Here is a 19,733-nt window from a genome sequence, read left to right as displayed (position 1 = left end):
TTTTTTCATTTTTATTTCCTTAAAGACTTTCTTATTTAAAAAGGTTACGGATTTATAAATGAAATTTTAAAGGATAAGTTGACCGAATGAACATGATGAGAGAGAATTATTCTTAGCATTGATGTAAATCCATGGATGCATGTATGTACTTGTTAAGAGCCTGATGAACAGTTCAATTTGCCAATTCTAAATTCTCTAATTATCCTTAATTGGCCTTGATTAGTGCCCACAAAATGAAAAAAAAGACCTTAATCTCCCCACAACACCCCTAGTTTATTCTTATACCAGAGGCTAATCCACAGTCCAAAAATCCTAAGCAAATTGCTAAATCATTTCACCTTGACAAAGTATCATTAGCTTTTTCTTGCTTGTCCTATTATGCTAATCCAACGGGACAGGGCAACCGTTTCAACCCCTTGTTTTTTAAATATCAAATTGGGTTTTCATCAACGGATAATAAAGCTTAAAAAAAAAAGAAAAAAGAAAAGGATGCGGCTGGATTTCCAAATTCCCAAGCTACCTTAGTTGGAAACCTTGGAGAATGCATGGCCTGTGAGACCAAATACAATTAACCAACATAGTAAAGGCACACACTTGTCCAATTTGTCATTGCCCCCACCTTGTTTTTTCTTTGGGTACTAACCCATTTCCCTACTCATTTAATAAGCTAAGCAAATTTAAGATAACACTTTGCTCAATAAATATTCCCATTGCTCCAACTAATAAATAAGAGTAATGATGATGCAATTATGTTATGTAGTCGAAAACAATCATGAAAAATGTTAACGTGCATTATCATAATTACAAGACTGATTTCAATTTCAAATATAAACCACAGATAATATTGTAGACTAAATCAATCTCTAATTCAATGAACCAAAAAGGAAAAGACTAGTAGAATATTGCATGCAGAAGCCCCAAAATAATAACTTACACACCGCCCAGAATTCAATTGAATGTTAAACTAAACCACCAATAGGAATTTCTTTATTTCAAAGGCAAGGAAAGTTGAAAACTTTAAAGAAATGTGACGATATGAAATGGGTAGGAGCCGGTTGCCGGGTGTTTGGTTGGACTAAAGAAGGAGAGAGAAAAGAAAAACAGGTTCTAAGGAAAGATACATTGCATGTAGCAGATGTTGTCAGTTAATGTATCTGCAACAAAAGATAAAAATTAAAATAATAAAATAAAATGGAAAATTCTCAACACGACTCGACATGTTTTTTTTTTCTTTGTTTCTTTTCTGAAACCAAATAAATAGAACTCTTATGTTCTGTTTGAGCTAACACAAATAACTCTCTTCTTTCTTTTTTTCCCTCTTCTTTCTTTCAATCCTTTTTTTGCCCTACGTAGTGGGGTTTCAGAATTCTTTCTTCTAAACAAGTTCTGATGCATTCAAGCTTTCCAGGGGTATACTTGGTCTGCCTTTTTCTAGCGTTTTGTGCTGTTGGATTTTGCGTTTTGGGGTTGGAGGCTTCTCCGAAAGGTTTCTTCTGTGAGATTCAACCATGCCTGCCCTTGTTAATTACGGTGGTGAGCTCTTTTTTCTTTTCTGTTTTTTCTTTAGTGGGTGTAGGTTGGCTTTGAATTTATAGATCTGTTTACAATTCTTAGATTGATATTGTTTGAAATTCATATGAAGATCACTTGTAAGAATAGTCTATCTTGGTCAGGATGTTTGATAGATTTCTCTTGTTGGGTTTTTATGCTTGATCTCATAAGGCCCCCAAGTGAGAATTTGATTTTAAGTCATGGTTCTGTTTGTTTTAGTTAGGCTTAGTTTTCTTTTCTTTTTTTAAATAAAGAAAACGAATTTAGGAGATATTACTTATATGAAATTTGTGTTGTGAGGATTGGATCCTTGAAATTTTACATCAAAGTTGAAAGCTTTTCCAAATGATTTTTAAATTTTGTATAATTGTTCTGGGAAGGAAAAAAATTGTTGTGTGAATATGTTTATTTTCTGCTAGCTCTTTTTGGAAATATTCTTTGGGTAGTTTTAGCTTATTGCAGTTTTTCTTTATTGGAATTTCAGGTGATGATGATTTCTATTCTGGGGGTTCATTTTTTACAAATTCCACAGACTTGGGTAGATTGTGTTCAATCAGTTCCCAAGTGGATGTGTACTGCCCTCCTCGTAAAAGAGCTCGTATTAGTGCCCCATTTCTCTTCGGAGAAACTGAGTTTGAGCAGAATAAGCAACCATCAATTGATGTTCTTCCTGAGGAATGCCTTTTTGAGATCTTCAAACGTCTTCCTGGGGGCAAAGAAAGGAGCTCCTGTGCTTGCGTCTCAAAGCATTGGCTTATGCTTCTGACCAGTATTCGTAAGAGTGAATATGAGTCATCAAAGGTGGTCAAGGAGAATAATGATTTGGTTTCTGAGGATGTTGAGATGATCTCATCTGATGAGGATGATGGGTATCTTACAAGGTGCTTGGAAGGGAAGAGAGCAACTGACATGAGACTTGCTGCAGTGGCTGTTGGAACAAGTGGTCATGGTGGGCTGGGAAAGCTTTCTATAAGGGGAAGCAGCTCCTCATGTGGAGTAACCAATTTCGGGCTATCTGCCATAGCTCGTGGTTGCCCTTCTCTCAAGGCACTGTCTTTGTGGAACATCCCTCGCGTTGGGGATGGAGGTCTGTCAGAGATAGCTAAAGAATGCCATTTGTTGGAGAAGCTTGACCTTTGCCAGTGCCTCTCAGTTTCCAACAAGGGTTTGATTGCAATCGCAGAGAACTGCCCTAATTTGACCTCATTGAGCATTGAATCTTGCCCAAAGATTGGTAACGAGGGCCTCCAAGCCATCGGAAAGCTTTGCCCCAAGCTGCAGTCCATCTCAATCAAGGACTGCCCACTTGTTGGGGATCACGGAGTTTCAAGCCTGTTGGCATCAGCATCTTCTGTCCTTTCAAAGGTTAAGCTTCAGGGATTGAACATCACAGATTTTTCTCTTGCTGTGATTGGGCACTATGGCAAGTCTGTGACAAATCTAATGCTCAGTGGTCTACAAAATGTGAGTGAGAAGGGGTTTTGGGTCATGGGTAATGCTCAGGGTTTGCAAAAATTGGCATCTTTGATGATTACTTCTTGCTGGGGGGTAACAGATGTCAGTCTTGAAGCCATGGGAAAGGGATGCACAAACCTAAAGCAGATGTGCCTTCGCAGGTGTTGCTTTCTTTCGGATGATGGATTGGTGGCTTTTGCCAAGTCTGCAGGTTCTCTTGAGTGCCTGCAGTTGGAGGAGTGTAACAGGGTCACACAGTCTGGGATTATTGGTGTCCTCTCAAACTGTGGATTAAAATCTCTCACCCTAGTAAAGTGCCTGGGAATTAAGGATATGTCCGTGGGAGCTCCTTTGTCCTCCCCTTGCAATTCCCTTAAATCCTTGTCTGTAAGGAACTGCTCAGGATTTGGGACTGCCAGCTTGGCTATGGTGGGCAAACTGTGCCCTCAGCTTCAGCATGTAGATCTGAGTGGGCTCTATGGCATTACAGACGCAGGTCTTCTGCCTCTTCTTGAGAGTTGTGAGGCAGGACTTGTGAAGGTGAACCTGAGCGGCTGCTTAAATTTGACTGATGAGGTAGTTTTGGCCTTGACCAGACTACATGGCGGAACCCTCGAGTTGCTCAATCTTGATGGTTGCAGGAGGATCACTGATTCAAGTTTGGTGGCAGTTGCAGACAATTGTGTTTTTCTTAGTGATCTGGATGTATCAAGGTGTGCGATCACCGATTCTGGTGCTGCTGCCTTGTCTCATGCCGAGCAACTCAATTTGCAAGTCCTTTCTTTTTCAGGTTGTTCTGGAGTGTCAAATAAAAGCATGCCTTTCCTGAAAAAATTGGGAAATACCTTGGTGGGGTTGAATCTCCAGCACTGCAATTCAATCAGCAGTCGAACTGTTGAGCTGCTTGTAGAGAGCTTGTGGAGATGTGACATCCTTTCTTAATCAAGGATAGAAGGCTGATGAGCCAGATCTGAACAACTACACTTACGGCGTAAAGATGGTAGAAATATCAAACTCATATAGTTAACTCACACGGGTAGCAACATTCCGAACAGATTTTTGGTCCGACAAAGTGGTCATGCTGGTTCCTCAATGGCTTGGTGTTTTCCTGGGGACTTTGGCTGTTTTGCAGATGGCCAATCCATCCGTTTTTTGCTGGCTTTCTTGACATGGGAAAGCCTGTTGTAACCATCAAGCCCCCATTTACCTGGGGGGGTGCGGGGGGTTTGGTGGCAGTTTCATAGGCATGGTTCCTGGAGAACTCTGTCATCAAGTCATGGATATAGGTTTCCACTCATGATCATCAGTGCTTGTGGTTCTATTTTGCTGGTTGTGGTCTACTCAGTGTTTTAGCCTTTGTCATACATTCTTTATGGGAGTGCTTGACTAAGCTTTCTTTGTTTTCAGTCCTATGAAGTCTGTTGCTTGGATCTGTCCATCTTAGTTTTAAGCGTCTGTTTTCAAGGGGCTTCCGATGTTTGAAACTCCTGTAGGGGTTCTTCTGTGTTTGCTTTCGTCGCGTCTCTATGGTGGTTGCTTTGAGCAGTTCTATGTTTGGGTGCCGCAGATTGTTGGGCTTTGGCAATGGCAGTGGATTCATCTGATCTGCCATAACAACCTTCTTTGGTTGTTTTTTTATTTTTTCCACAAGTCCCTGGTCTTGTAGGCTTTTCCTTGTGTATGAATTGAACCACTGCAACTACTCTGTTATTAGCAATAAAGCTTAATATTTCTTTGTATCTTCTTTGTGCGAGGCTTGGCGTACGATTTACTGATTGTAGAACCATGCGGCAACTATGGACCAAATTAAGAGCTTGAACGTGCTGATGAAGATCTGAATTTTCTTTAAACCATAGACGTGAACTTCTCTCTGTTGTTTTCAAAAGCTGATGTTACAAACTAGCAATTTCACCAAAGATTAATCACAGCTAAAGATTTGGTGCTGCAAAGAAACATTCTGATTGTTCTGCATTAAGAAATATCTGCTTCTGCCCTCCGAGGTTTCAAACAAATAAACATTGTTAAACTGTGTCCATTGCTCAGCGAATCCATTTGTTTAAGCAATATCCAGACTTGGCCTCACTACTCCCTTTTCGGGGTTCAATTCCTCCCTACCTTTGTCCAAACTACGTAGTGATAGGAATGTGGTTCCTTGGTTTTCATATAGTATACAACTACAAGTGCAATAATGATTTTTGAGTTAATTAAGTGCCAGTATACGTATCTTTTTATTCGAATCAAAATCCAGCGGTAGTTGAGACTTTATTGGGAGTCGATTTGCTTTGAGATGCATCCTGCTACCTACAAACAATCCATTATATCTATATAACTTTCACTCTCAGATGGGCAGTTGGACTGTATAATATATACTTGTATATAGACTTCTTCCATATTTGTATATGTTCAATATTTCTTTCGGTTACTAGTCTGAATTATACAAGACAAGTTCTATTTGGACAATTGTGATAAGATGACTGAAAGAAAGGTGGGGTAGAAATTAATAAAGGAGATGAAACAATGACTCCCTTGAAATTTCCAATATCTCCACTTCCCAGCAGCCGGTCCAAAGAAACATAATAAGAAATTCAATGAAACGTTTGTTGACTCTACTATTTAATGGTAATGTGTTTTGACTCTTCGGGAGGTTGAACATTGATTGAGCTTGGAGGAGCAGACTGAGTCACAGAGGCATGGCAAAACGTGTCATCAATGAAAGGGAGAAAAAAAAAATAGTATGGTTGTATGTGGTGGAGATAATGGATGCAGTCTTCTACTAATTTCCATGTTGCTAGCTGGTGGCTGGATGCTGGATGCTGCATGCCAGCATCAAGAGCATGCTTGGACCAAAAAGTTAAAAGTAGAAGAGTTTTTGTCCTTTTGATTAAGTTCTTCCTTTGTTGAAGCCACAGGAAATGAACAAAGAAAGAAGTCAAAGAGAGAAAAATGGAAAATTAAGTCACAGTTATTTACTTATAATGCTCAATTGGATCTTCGAAGCGATCTTTTATCTGTATTAAATATATACTACAAAACTGATTTAACTGTTTTAAACCTTTGTTCTCGGGACTTGTAAACAGTCTCTCAGCTGAAATTTGGCTCTTTTTTCGCCGGAACGGAAGAAGTTTCGATCAAAACAGTAAAAAAAATGCACCAAGAATAATCATTGCATGCACTGTTTAAAAGAAAAAAGAAGAGTGAAACATTTAGGCATTTGCTTCGTACCAAAGATTTTTTTGTGCTTTGGTTAATTAATTTTAATGAATAAGCTACCATATCAGTAGGAAACAGAGAAAAGGAATACGTTACTGCTAGCTTTCCTCTTTAATAACGAGAGACAGCGAAAGAGGCAATGCATTAGAATTTAGAGCTAACTTAATGTTTTTGGCACTAGAAGTAGAAGAAATAGCAGATATAACACCAGCACCATTGGACAGAGAGAGAGAGAGAGAGAGAGAGGATTGCCATGGAAGAGCTTCCTAGTTTATAATATAAGGCTGCTAATAGTAATAGGGCGATTGAGATTTCTACTAGAGTTCTATAATGTAAGCGACAGAGGGTTTTAACATAGTAACTAGCTAGTATAAAACTATATATACATTAATCTTTGCTCAAGGTTGAAAGAACTTATCTCCACATTTGCATTTCCATGCCAGCAGATAATAGCTTTCGTCACCTTGATATGAAGAACTTCGACCATTTCTATGGTGGGGAGAAGCAACTAAAGCAGCCATGCATGGTCTGCAACTGAAGCACCTGTTGACACACTTGGGTGGCCTTGAACCCAGAACCATTTTCATCACTTGCTTGGAACGGTGAGTAGCTGTTACAGATACTGACCCAACTGCCAAAAAAAAAATCCAGGAATAAACGTTACACGGAGTAAAACAAAATATAGAGTCTTGCAGTGTGTGTATATATACATATATATCAGCTTGTCTAAGTTTTCTGTTGTGCCCTTTTTTACCTGATTTGGAGGGGGAAAATGTGAGGTAAAAGATGAGCATAACACTGACTGCAATCTTTAGCTCAACTGGGTGGTTTCTGAATGAAGCCATCTGTCTTGTCGAGGAGATAAAAGGAGAATACACGAATCACTGCATAGAGTCTGGGGAGCTTGTTTGTTTCTCGAGAGAGGAATTAGGAAGATGTTATTGTTTGCAAAGAGGGATGATGGTCTGCCTGTAAAAGAGAAGCATCTCTCACACACAAACGAAGAAATACATTGCATCTATCGCGGTATTTGGAGGGTCCCATAGAATAACTTTAAAATTTTGAAGTCTCTCCATCAAGAAATAGTTCCCCTTGTCTTCATGCTTCAGGGTGAATTGACTGAAGTTACATCTCCTTTCATCTTTTGCAAGCTGACCTGACTCCCCCTTTGCTACCTTTTTTTTTTTGTTCTTTTTTTGTTTTTTTCAAATTGTTGGTACTAAACCCTCTATCTGAAGAATACAAGGAGATGAAGTGCCAAAACCCCCTCCTTTTTTGTCATCATACAAGGTATGGCCGTACTTGCTTCCATGGTCACGTTTGCTTCTGCTTTCATTGATCGATTATTTAATTCATGGTAAATTTTAAAGCCGTACGTAGCATGTTCTGCTCTTTTCCTATTTCTACTTTAATCTGTCACCCCCAGGCCCTAAGGGGCATGAAGATATTAGGGAATAGCCCCTCCAACTCCAACCTATTAGTTTTTTAATTCATAATTACATTTAAATCGAGTTTGAGTACTTCAAAATTAGGAGATATTCAACCCACTCTCATTCCTACCTTGGAAGTAATAAGAGGACTCATAATTAAAACTTGAAATTTCTCTTAAGATATTGCCTATTCAAATTAGGAAAAGAGAAAGAGAAATGATTTTTGAGATAGAATAACTTTTTCTTTTTGTGAAATTTAAGCTCAATGAACTTTCATGTGTAAAAAAACAAAAAAAGAAATTATGTGCGGAACTTATAAGCTAAAGAAATTAAAGTTTGGTTTGATTAATGTTTTTATTATATATATTATTACTGATTATTTTTATTTTTTACTATTTTTATAAATAAGTATTTAAACAAAACAGTCTATGCAAAGCTGAGGTTTTAGAACAACAAAGGGGATTGAAGACGAATTATAGGCTGTAAATGTATGGATTATTGAGAAGTTACATTGGATCAAAGTTATAGTCCCATTTATTTTAAATTGGTTTTCGGGAAAGGATAGGAAAATACAAGAAAATCTGACTCTAGCCACTGCCAACGTGACTTGTCTTTTTAGGGAACAATATACTACTAAAGTAGACAACACCAAGTCCAAGTGACAAATACAAAATCAAATTTTGCACCTTAATCAATGACTGTATTTTCCTTCCACATAGTCTGATGGTTTTAGATACAATGTCTGGGAGTTTCGAAATATAAATATATTATTGCTAAAATAAGAGATATTATCATATATGTACGTTTATATATGAATTACATATTTCTTTTCTTTAAAAAGTTGGATTCCTATTCTTTTCCTTGACTTTTCGAACCGGCTCCTTGCCTAGTTTTTGTAGGTAAATTAGGGAAGAAACTTGAATACAAGGCTCACCATCTGAGTCATTGTTTCCGATGATTTATTTATTTTAATTTTCCTTGCAGGTTTGATGCCAGAACGCCAGAAAAAGTCAGAAGAGGCACTGATTTTCCCCAAATGCTAAATAATTCACAAATTTCAGAAGGCTATTTAATGTGAGCCATTGGTAAAATGCAGACCACATGGCTGATGAACAAGGGTACTCTACAGGGTAGCCCTGTTGGCTAATAGTAGTGCTGTACACAAACTGCAACCTTTGCTTGTTTTGACACCTGTTTGGCCTCGCTTTACTCGGCGAGGCAAATGGCGAGTTTGGAGCTACAAGAAAAACAAATGCAACCGACTTCAAAGCTTTAAACATTCTCTTAACTATACCTGCCGGCTGCGGCAACAGCCAATATGGTAAATCTATCACTTCCAATTAAATATAGAATACTACTGCCCGGAGATGTTTTAAAGCAACTCGGGAACTTATAACAATGATTGCAGCGGTACTTATGGTAACGAAAGTCGATTTTGATGGTGGCGGGAGCAGAAACCTGTGAATAGTAGCCTCTATCTACGAATATGTTTTGGGTGGTCATAAACTTACAATTATGGATTTGTTCAAGTCCAGGAACAGCGTTTGACAGCAGAAGCAAACAGTGCTGAGGATCACTGCTCCGATGCTAGTCTAAGTGAACACCCTGCCAATGATTAGCAAACAAAAGTGAAAATTGAAATCCCCATTTGCGGCATGGGGATGGAGCTGAATCTGTATTATTATCCTAGTTATACCATATCACATCATTGAATACAGCCAAGACATTAACACGTGATTTTTTTTTTTTGCTACAAAAAGATGCAAAATAGAAGGGCAATGGGCCTGCCTCGGCTCGAGCAGGAAGTGGAGGAAGAGAAAACCTACATATCAACCTGGAGTCATAAATTCTTCAACTTTGCATCTGGCAAATGATCTATAAACCCGGAAACTGATATGTACGCAGCAGACATAATTTTATAGCAAGACGGTGGGTTGGTGAAGGACAGCAGAGGAATAGCTTCATTGGGCCCATCTGCTCACTGACTTGCACCACATCCACAGAAAAAGGATCAGCAAGTGATTGTTCTAAGAAGACTGGAATTCGCAAGACCCTCCGTCGGTTTCCAGATTATATTTTCAAGTTTCGTACAAAAATTCTTGTAGAACTGCAAAAAGGGGAACGAAACTAGTACATTAGTAATTGCTGGTAGGAATTCATAAAGCTTTTACCGTCAGATATCAAAACATGTTGCATGAACAAGCTGGCAGCATTAGATTATGTTATACGTCAATAAAACAAACTCTTGAGAAAAGTCCATGAGCAATCAATTGCCTGATTGTTACATCCTGATCCAAGTCCCAAAAGGTTTTTCAAGACAAGGTGTGCCATAGCCTGGAGGTACGCAGCTAAGAAACAAGACTAGCATTTAGTCCTAGCCACATGGATATGCTATCACGATAGAGAAAATTATAGAGACTACTAGAATCTAAAATGAATCTGCCATAAGAAGTTCACCCTTGGTGCATAAAACAACAAAAGAAAAGGTTAGAAAGCGATGTTTTAGTCTCCTGCCGAAAAAGATTAATAGCAGTGGCATAAAAGACAAAAAGTAACCGCATAAAAGACAAGTACGTGAGAAAAGATATTAGCAGCATTTAGCCTTTTACTTGACCCTAATGAATCCTGTAACAAGCCAAAATATGGTTAAATTGTAGCTTTTGAGGACCACTTTGTTAGAATCGACTACACTACACAATAGATTTTGTGCATACTCATTAGAACAACAAGAAATTTTTTTAACCCATTTTAAATTAATTTAATTTGGGTTGCATGTAACTGACAACCCATTCAAAGGTTATAGAAAACTAAGAGTAACACAAGGATTATACATGTGTTGCATAATATGTCTAAAATATGAGGACCAAGACACAAACAACCAACCTTGTGATATTCAAGAGTGTCTCCAGCAGCTTTTCGAACATCTACCATGAACAGTGATGGTGCAACTTCAAAAACCTACATAACAGAAATAAAACTAACTATAAAACAAAAGTCATATTGAAATTCACCTGCCAATGTAAGAACTGCATTGATTACCAAATTAGAAAGATTTCTAGGTCTAGGAATCTACCTCCAGGACAACTGCAAATTGCCCAAACTTATTTGCAGATATTCCCTCAAGTCTTGCCTGTGGTTAGAAGGATAGAACAAATTTTGATGAAAAAGAAAATAATATGAATATAGTACACTCATACACTGATGTCCTTTTGCAATATGTAAAACATGATCACCAAATAAAACAATAGGGTGACCCCAACACCACTTATGTTGCTAGGATTAGAAAGAAGCTAAATTAACCTAGACAGTATATTTCCTCAATAAACCTTTTCCATTCATACTACTATTGGCAAAATAAATAAGTTCATTACGCATGAACACACATCTTAAGCCTCTGGTATTAGATTAACGTAATTGTTACCAAGAGTGTCTTTGAGAAATATTCAAGGTCAAAATTAGCTTAGTAACTACTACATGGGAGTTATTACAACGCTTCTCTACTAGCACATTATCATGCCTATGTTGTTTGTATCTTCTTTAGAAGAAAAAGGAAAACGATAAAACAGGAAAAAAAAATCTGTTTGGGTAAAAGATGAAATTGCTGCATTTTGTAGAAAAGCCTCTAAATCAAACCACTAATGAAGAACCACCCCTGTTTAGTGAACGAAGATATTTTTACAAGTCATACCTTGTAATTGCGTGTATGAACCTTGAGACCCATTGATTCTGCAACGGCTTCAACACTTGAGATTATAACTCTTGCTGGTTTGCGTGATACAAAACGAGTTTGTCGTTTTACATAATCCTGCCAAAGAAAAACCATGGAGGAAAGGTTCAAGCAGGAGAAGGTTGTATTAGAACTCTATTTCCAATTTACAAAATGATGCCCTCAATTGAACTATTTACATAACAATACACTTATCAAACATGAATATGAGAAAGCAAGACTTTAGAGTCTAGCAGAATATTAATGATACTGTTAGCCAAATGGAAGATTGCCCCTTCCTATGAAGCTGATGTACTTTTGCTTAGAAGGCTCCTTACCTAGGACTCTGCTACCAAAGCTAATATTCAACAAATTTACAGCTTATACACAATCTACAACCATAAAGCATCATCTCAATGGCCAAAAAATAAACATTTAAATGCTTCAAAAAATATAATTTTAGCTGGCACACTAGTGCGCCCCACCACAAAACCCTTTCTTATTGACAAAATACTATGCAAGCTTATAGCAACACAATACATTTTTCATATTTTAAGCAAACATAATTCACAATATAAAAAAAAATTCCAGTAGGTTCAGCAAGAAATGAAAGTATCAGCTATAACCAACCAATAACCATGATGCAAAAGAGAAAGAGGATTCATCATGCTTTGAGGTGAAGCTAAATAACATTAAATCAGAGGTTAGCTATGCTAACTTACGAAACCGGAACAATATGATCAATTGATTGATAAAATTAAGAAACTGTCATGGACTACAATTTCACTTGGCAACAGAAAATACTGACTTATGCCACTCTACCTGTTGCCTGTCAAACAATGCTGACAGATTCAAGCCTTGGGACAGTGTAATCATCTCAAATGCATTCATTATCAGGGGACCCCCTTCATCAACTACAGACTGCTCAGATACATACTGGTCCTGCAAAAAAACGGTGGGTAGTCAACAAAGGGAAATTTAGCTTACAATAGAGATCCAGAGAAAAGGTTTCTCAAGGCAATCAGGTTGCATTTAGCATCCTTAGCTTTGATAACAACCATTAATAGTGACATGTCAAAGATGAAAAATCTGTCCCCTAGCATCAGAAAATCTCTTAGGCCAACAAGAGCAACTACAAATACAAAGAACAAAAGAAAGAATTCCCCACCTCAATGTCATCAAAAACTGCGCGGACATCATCCAAATTCACTTCTTCTTCTCTAGGTCTTACAGGCACATAATGCTTTTGAAACCATGGATCATTTTTAATTCCCTCAATTTTAATACGCTGCAGTAATAAAGGAACCAGTTATAGACAGAGGTGGGGAAACAAGCATCAATACATTTATTAACTTTGCATTATTCACCTTACTCCATCTAACTAATGCCTACCATCATATATTTTGAAGGGTTTGGCCAAAATAGTTAGAAATTATAGTGTCTTAGAAATAAAATAAAACCTTACTAAGACCAGATGTAATGAAATTTTATTCTATGATTCTCAAGCCTGAATTACCACTTTTTATAAAATGCAAGCAACGGTTCACATCAAAGAAGTTCTTGTTTTATTTATTTGATCTTTGCAAGGGCAATGCCATGTCTTGGGGGTCCTGATCTTTGGATTCTTCAATATACTAAACATCCACCACATCCCAGAGTAGTAGACACCATAGAATTATTGAGCTATGTGTTAGCATCTAATGGGATGTAAAAGCCAATGCATTGAGTAGTTGATAACTCTCTGATATAGAGTAATTTGGACTTAATTTTGATAGTAATTAAACTTAATTCTTATAATAATGCATATAAATTAGTAAGTTTTATTTAAATAAATTTAAATTAGTTAATTTAAGGGAGTCAATCTAATTTTAGTTAATTTTATGCTTAATTTGGTGTTAATGTGATAAAGATACGTTGTTGTTGATTTATTTGTACTTTGTAGGTTTTTACTAAAAGAAGAATTTTAATAGAAAAAGGAAAGCAACTTTGAGGTGTAGACTTCCACTACATATGTTTCAGTATTTCAACCATCACTCTCTCACCAAAGCTCCGAATGAGATGATTCTTGGACCATTAGAACTAAGAGAAAAAGCTACAGCTTTCATGTTTACCAATTCGCCCAGTTTGGCCTGGAAGATGGTCAAAAATATTATCAAAATCGAAGCACTGCAGTAGTTCTAGAATAATTACGATTTCTGCTAATTAATGAGTCAGGACTGCAGCTCACATAGTCTAATGAGGAAATCCTGAATGAAATTGAATTCTTTCTTCATCCAACTTGACCTAACTTCAAAGCTTTATAAAATAACCTTTCGGAAAACTTTTAAAATAAGAGAACGAGACTCTAGATTGAGAGTTGAGATTCAAGCCACAAAATCATTGAAAAAGTCATTAAAGCTGAAAAGAAATTGAAAGATTCAAGAAGATTTGGAGATCAAGAGTTTCACTCTTAGAGTTTCATTATTTCTTATTTTTCTTGATTTAGTTTCAATGTTTAAACTTTAGTTGATAATGATGTGTGACTTGATGAGAAACTAATTTATTTATCTAAGATTATGATTAAACTCAATATGTAGTCTGATTCATTTATCTTCCTTTTGTTTATGTTTTATGAATTTAAGTTGTTTATTTTATTCTATTCTTAATACTTCTAGTTGATTGACCACCAATTAGATTGAATTGGAAACCTATATTAAATCTTGATGAAGGAGATTTAGGTAGACCTTGAATAGAACAGCAAATAATCGAATACACTTAGTTGATTAGGTGATTTGATTTGCATATAGGGTAGACATACACCTATAAGCCATACGTAACTAAGATTAAAGTACGAACTTAATGAATATTTCTTCAATTTAATTTGCATAGACATATAGTAAATTAATTGGGAGAGGTACCTTTACAAAAAACTCGATAAAGACTTGTAAATAATTTAGGATCCTAGGTTAATAACTTAATCCATTAAACTAAGTTAAGAGAGAGAGGCAATAATAAGAAGAAGAATTGAGGGATATCATAATTTTAGGTCAAGTAATCACTCAGATTTAATAAAATAATTTTACTAATAGATTTTAGATTAGTTTTAGTTATTAGTTTCAATTTTTCTTTTTAATAATTAGGTTGTTTGGATAAGATTAGGGTGTTATAATTTTCATTGTTAGCAATTATGAATTAATTTCATTCTTCGTGGGAACAAATTCTACTTTCTTTTATTAACGATACATGCACTTGCGTGAGAAATTAACAATAGTAGTCTAGGTTGTTACAAAGTATTGGCATTCTTGGACATACAGCATAATGCAAAACATATGATGTACTCATAATAGCATTCAAATAAATAAAACCTAGAGCTCAACAGTAAGCAAAATATACTCACAGTTTTAGGATTGGGATCAAGGATTTTCTGTACTAATGATTTTGCACCAGGCGAAAACCAAAATGGAAAAGAAAATTGGGCAGCATTAACCTGCACATTGACCAGAGGGAGAGTTAGAAGCTTCACAGTTACCGGTGCACTTAAAAGATGCTTAAATAAAACAAATTAAGTTCAATTAAGGTGGTTCCTCTTAGCGAGACATATACTAAATAGTAGGACTTTACAAGAGTGACAAATATAATATTAGGGTTCCCAGCCTCCATTCTATATGCAAAGGCACATAGGGATTTCAGTTTCAGCAGAGGATGCAACTCTGACAAAGAAATTCCAAGAACAAAATATGATACAAAATGGGAACATAAGTAAGTTGGCAAGCACTCATTACAGCTCAAAAGAAGGGAGGAAAGAACTGCAGCTGCATTGCAACATAACTGTACGCAAATAGCTATATAGCAGTCAGAGTCTGCAAATGTTGGAAAAGTTATTCGCTCATATGGAAGAAACATGTTGCAAATTAACAATGTATTAATTTTCCAGCCATGCAAAAATGACAGCATCAAACCTTTTTGTACAAAGTTGGAAGGTCTATCTCATCGAATGGGAGATATCCAGCCATTATAACAAAGAGAACAACTCCACATGACCACACATCTGCAGCTGCACCGTCATAACCCTGGTTGCTGAGCACCTGATGGGCAATGATTTACTGTTAGAAATTCAACTACATAACAGACACCTAAAACATATGCATGACTTTAAATGTATTGATGCACATTTAAACACATGCTTACGCTTTACAGGCATGACTAGCTATGAGCAACTAAGAAACTACAGAAATTAGTGAACAGTCACAGTGACAAACAAAATGTCAAATAACAATAAAGCCAAAGCTTTATAACAATTAAGAAGGAAGACAAAATACCCAAAGGCATAAACTGAATAAAAGTTAATAGACAAGCACTTCTCAGGAATAAGCCTGATAAAGCCTTAAGAAATTCTCCTTGGTTTGCCATTCTTCAATTTAATTCAGCAGTAACATCCCTAGTACCCTTTGCTTTCCCCCCTTACCTAAAAAAAAATATAATTCCTAGCAAACATCGTAAACTAATAATAAGAGTATTTTAGGAATCTTATAGTTCTGCTCCATTTCATATCGTAGCACATCTAGCATAACACTCATTAATATGTACTACTGACTCAATACTTGTAATAATTAATAAAAGTTTATTGTGCCAATGAGTGGATAATTATTTGATGGAGAGGTAGAAAAAAGGTGACAAAGTGTTAGGTCACTTGTAACAATACCTTTAGACATCTTTTAGAATCAAATCTAAGGAGACACATATGAGGGTAAATTGGGCTCTACTTGTCTGGTTTATATTGGCAATCGGGTTGGAATTTGATTGCAAATTTTAACATCATTGGTGGAATTGACATACAGAATCCTATTATGGGAAAAAATTAATGTAAGCAATTTCAAATGTCCAGTAGTCCAAAATGTAAGAGGCTGGAATAGACAACAATTAATTTGACCAAAGTCAGAAGAACAAAAATACGTTATATTTCGAAGTCAAACACAGTAGCAAAGCATAGCAGGCAGTAAGGCAATTTGCTGCAAAATCCTTAAGTCACTTGAAGGAATATACCTCTGGTGCAACATAATTTGGGGTTCCACATGTTGTGTGCAGAAGTCCGACCCCCTGCTCATGGGTATGCCAAATTATGAGACAGAGGCAGAAAAATTATAAGGGAACACTTTCTACTGTATAGAACCTGAAAAGAAGTCAATATGCTTACTTGTTGGGGCAATGCACTCAGTCCAAAGTCTGAAACCTTCAAGTTGCCATAAGAGTCGAGAAGAAGGTTTTCAGGCTAGACATTACAGAGGAAAAGAGGAGTTAGGGTTAAAAGATGGAATCATGAAATCAGAGCTTTTCCAAAGAGGTTGAATTCAAAATATTGCACCTTTAGGTCTCTGTGGCATACACCCTTACTGTGACACTGAGAAACAGCATCAATAAGCTGTTGAAAGTATTGTCTACTTTCATTCTCAGAAAGTCTTCCACGATGAACCTACACAAAGAGTTAAAGAGGAGATAAATGCTTTTCTCAATGAGAACTATATATGAAAAAAAGAAGACCGGAAAAAGAAAAACAATGAGAATAAGTTAAGATCAATAAGCTGAGAGTACTTAGGGGATAGGAGATGCCTTACAATTTTATCAAAGAGTTCTCCTCCACTTACAAACTCAAGAACAATATATATCTTTGTCCTACTTGCCAAGACCTATATTTCAAGGAAAAAAAGGATGAGGTAAAGAAAAAGTATAAGCTGGAACATAAATGTATGAGCTATGAGGTACATTATCAAAAGTGTACACATACCTCATGCAACCTAACTATGTTAGGATGTCTAACAATCTTCATGATGGATATCTCTCTTTTAATCTGAAACCAATCAGAAAAAAGAAACCAAAAACACGGTTGAAAATTCATGCCAACTAATTTGCACAGTGCAAGAGCAACAATCAAGCTAGTACACAACATGCTTCAACAATTCATAGCTCATAGAAGCTCTCAAATATCATGCAGTTAAAAATTCAAAAGCCTTAGGCTTAGATTTGAATGACCAAGGAAGCACTATCATGCATATGTACGCTCTAGATGTGCTGCAGGCAGCAGGTTCTCTCTCGTCCCGAATGCTTACAGCATGTGAACACTTGTGAACTGTACCGTATCCATAGGGATGATAACTGCATGTCATTGCCTCACTGGGGAAAAAAAGGAATCTAACAATATGGCTTTGGATTTATAATAGACTAACATATTCTGGAGGAAAACATAATCTCCAAAAACCTTGGATGTTTAATTTCTGGAAAGGGATGTAATCTAGTTCTCACTAAATAAATTCAAAAGCCAAGAAAAAAAATAGCCATTTAGCTTAGTGGAGTTTGAGCCAAAAAGGCTTATCGGAAAGACTTTTTCTACTCAACTAGCATGCTCCTCATGCAGAGAATCTCATAAAGATTCCAGTATCAAAACAGTGTTACTAGAACAGGTCCAAGGGGGAACAAATGGAAGTTATATTGAGAAATAGCAAGGACTATAACAGATACCAAAGTAAAAGAGAGTATGAACAATAAAAGTAATTGGAAGAATACAAAGATGCTTCTCTGGATACTGAAAAATATAAACTGCATAAATATAATAATATATTCCGCATCAAGAATAGAGTAGTGTAAATACTCATTCCAAGTTACAGCAAATTGCTCCCATTCTGCCAGTGCAGAAGCAACATTAAGTGAAACTTTAACAGAAGATATTCCTCCAGCAATGCATGTCTAAGAATCAGACAGGCTCATACTAACTTGAAAATCAACCTAATCAACATTCTTTTTTTTTTTGGAGGATGTGCCGTGTACATTCTTGTTTGTCAATTTGCTCCTTTCATTCTTTACAACACTGCTGTCACATGGATTAGTTATCGTAGCATGTGACATAGCCAAAATCTTACCAATTACCAGTTATGATTCAAGCATAACACAAAAAACAGCTCAAACATGATTTCCACCAAACAATCAAAAGGCAAAACTAATTTAGGCTTTGTTTGATTGATACTTTTACTATTTGAATTTTGGTTTTCTTTTCTTTTTATTTTTTGCAATAAACGAATTGAAATCAAAAGGCGAACATAAAAGACAAACAATAAAAAATAAATAGTAAAAGTATCAACTAAACCAAGCCTTATTTTAGCAGTAAATTTCAGTAACATTTAACAAAATTGGGAGAACGTGCTATCTATTAGTTTTCAACTAATTTACTAAACAAAGCATTAGCAGTTCAATAAAAAGCATTGAATACGAATTACAAAATCAAACGCTAAAGGCTTTTACGGGTCTTTTGAAGAATTAATACATACTTGATCAACCATTTTGTGCTTAAGAATGGTGGTTTTGGCCAAAACTTTTAGTGCCACGCTCTCTCCGGTGTCTGTATTCTGCGCAAACTTAACCTTGGCGAATGTTCCTTCGCCAATCGTTCGCCCAACCTCATACTTCCCTACTTTCCTAGTTCCTTTCTTCATGATTCTTCAACGTTCATTTCACACCCCAAAAAAGACAAAAACAAAAAAAAACTAAACAAAGAAAAGGTAAAATACTAAAAAGGAAAAAAAAACGAATACGAATTAAGTATAATTAAAGAAAATGAAATTTTGAAAATTTACAGCTCATGCTGCGTTGGCTACTAATTGAGACAAATGAATTAATAATAATTAAAAAAAACAAATAGGCAATCTTAAAATTCTCTGTTTGGCTACTAAGAAACTGAAGAAAAAAATAAGCCCAGGATCATAAGTTTACTAACCACATAAGAATTTTAAGAGAGAAGGAAAAAAAATCAAAATATCACAATTACACAAGAGAAGATGCGAATAATTCAAAGAATATTCCGGCGAAAAACTTACCGTCGAAAAAAGAGTAAAGTTTTAACTGACAATTTATGAGTAGGAAAACAAAAAAAAAAAATAAATTGGCGTTACCTCCGTTAGGAAATTGGTCGTTGATGGAAGCAGGTAAAGCAAACAGAGATCGAACGCTGATATCTTTGTTTAACAGCTTGAAATTATCTTTACTTTGTTTTTTATTGCACGAGTTTCTTTTATATAAAATGAAAATGAAGTTGTAGCTGATCTCTCCCCTTATTTTCCATACTTTTTTCTGTGCCCCGTTTTTTGTGAAAATTTACGTTTTATCCGAATTTCGAAGGTCGAATAATAATTGCTGCTTTTCCTTTTGTTGGATTGTCGTCGCCCTTTTTATTTTTTATTTTTTTTGCTGTCCTTTTTTTGTCCAAAATGTATATTTAAGTCGTACTAAAGTTTTTGCAGTAACTATTACTCGTACTATTTTGATATTTTAATTTAATTAAAATAAGAACTATATAAAATTAGCTGTATGAATATAACTTGAATGAATCTTACTTATCAAGTTAAAATTAAATTTTC

At 36.0% G+C, this 19,733-nt stretch overlaps 3 protein-coding genes across 6 annotated transcripts; 1 reads left to right on the top strand and 2 right to left on the bottom strand.

Annotated features, from left to right (window-relative positions):
* Positions 1 to 1,251: 1,251 nt before the first annotated feature.
* Positions 1,252 to 4,745, top strand: LOC110410573 (EIN3-binding F-box protein 1-like). Its single transcript, XM_021420337.2, has 2 exons — positions 1,252 to 1,533; positions 2,036 to 4,745. The coding sequence occupies exons 1-2, from the start codon at positions 1,509 to 1,511 to the stop codon at positions 3,946 to 3,948; spliced, it is 1,938 nt and encodes a 645-aa protein (XP_021276012.1). The 5' UTR covers positions 1,252 to 1,508; the 3' UTR covers positions 3,949 to 4,745.
* A 1,650-nt stretch (positions 4,746 to 6,395) lies between these two features.
* LOC110411536 (EPIDERMAL PATTERNING FACTOR-like protein 8) lies at positions 6,396 to 7,173 on the bottom strand. The gene is made up of 2 exons (XM_021421733.1): positions 6,971 to 7,173; positions 6,396 to 6,847 (listed from the first exon to the last, which is right to left on the bottom strand). The coding sequence occupies exons 1-2, from the start codon at positions 7,059 to 7,061 to the stop codon at positions 6,615 to 6,617; spliced, it is 324 nt and encodes a 107-aa protein (XP_021277408.1). The 5' UTR covers positions 7,062 to 7,173; the 3' UTR covers positions 6,396 to 6,614.
* A 1,792-nt stretch (positions 7,174 to 8,965) lies between these two features.
* LOC110411585 (CBL-interacting serine/threonine-protein kinase 24-like) lies at positions 8,966 to 19,503 on the bottom strand. Of its 4 annotated transcripts, XR_002444783.1 has the most exons (16): positions 19,269 to 19,503; positions 18,648 to 18,863; positions 17,114 to 17,176; positions 16,944 to 17,015; positions 16,694 to 16,801; positions 16,526 to 16,600; positions 16,375 to 16,428; positions 15,291 to 15,416; positions 14,729 to 14,818; positions 12,521 to 12,640; positions 12,175 to 12,294; positions 11,335 to 11,451; positions 10,720 to 10,776; positions 10,530 to 10,604; positions 9,473 to 9,753; positions 8,966 to 9,251 (listed from the first exon to the last, which is right to left on the bottom strand). XR_002444783.1 is itself a non-coding variant. In XM_021421812.1 (15 exons), the coding sequence occupies exons 2-15, from the start codon at positions 18,810 to 18,812 to the stop codon at positions 9,658 to 9,660; spliced, it is 1,338 nt and encodes a 445-aa protein (XP_021277487.1). In that variant the 5' UTR covers positions 18,813 to 18,863; positions 19,269 to 19,503; the 3' UTR covers positions 9,276 to 9,657. The 4 variants fall into 4 exon arrangements, 3 of the variants coding, with proteins under 3 accessions (XP_021277487.1, XP_021277488.1, XP_021277489.1); XM_021421812.1 differs by lacking the exon at positions 8,966 to 9,251 and having other exon boundaries at positions 9,276 to 9,753; XM_021421813.1 differs by lacking the exon at positions 8,966 to 9,251 and having other exon boundaries at positions 9,276 to 9,753; positions 18,648 to 18,816.
* Between the last annotated feature and the right edge of the window lie 230 nt (positions 19,504 to 19,733).

The sequence above is a fragment of the Theobroma umbraticum genome, unplaced genomic scaffold (genome assembly GCF_002168275.2).
Source record: "Theobroma umbraticum cultivar Fairchild unplaced genomic scaffold, ASM216827v3 scaffold_56.0, whole genome shotgun sequence".
NCBI classification, from domain to species: Eukaryota; Viridiplantae; Streptophyta; class Magnoliopsida; order Malvales; family Malvaceae; genus Theobroma; species Theobroma umbraticum.
This window is presented reverse-complemented; position numbering and strand designations above follow the sequence as displayed.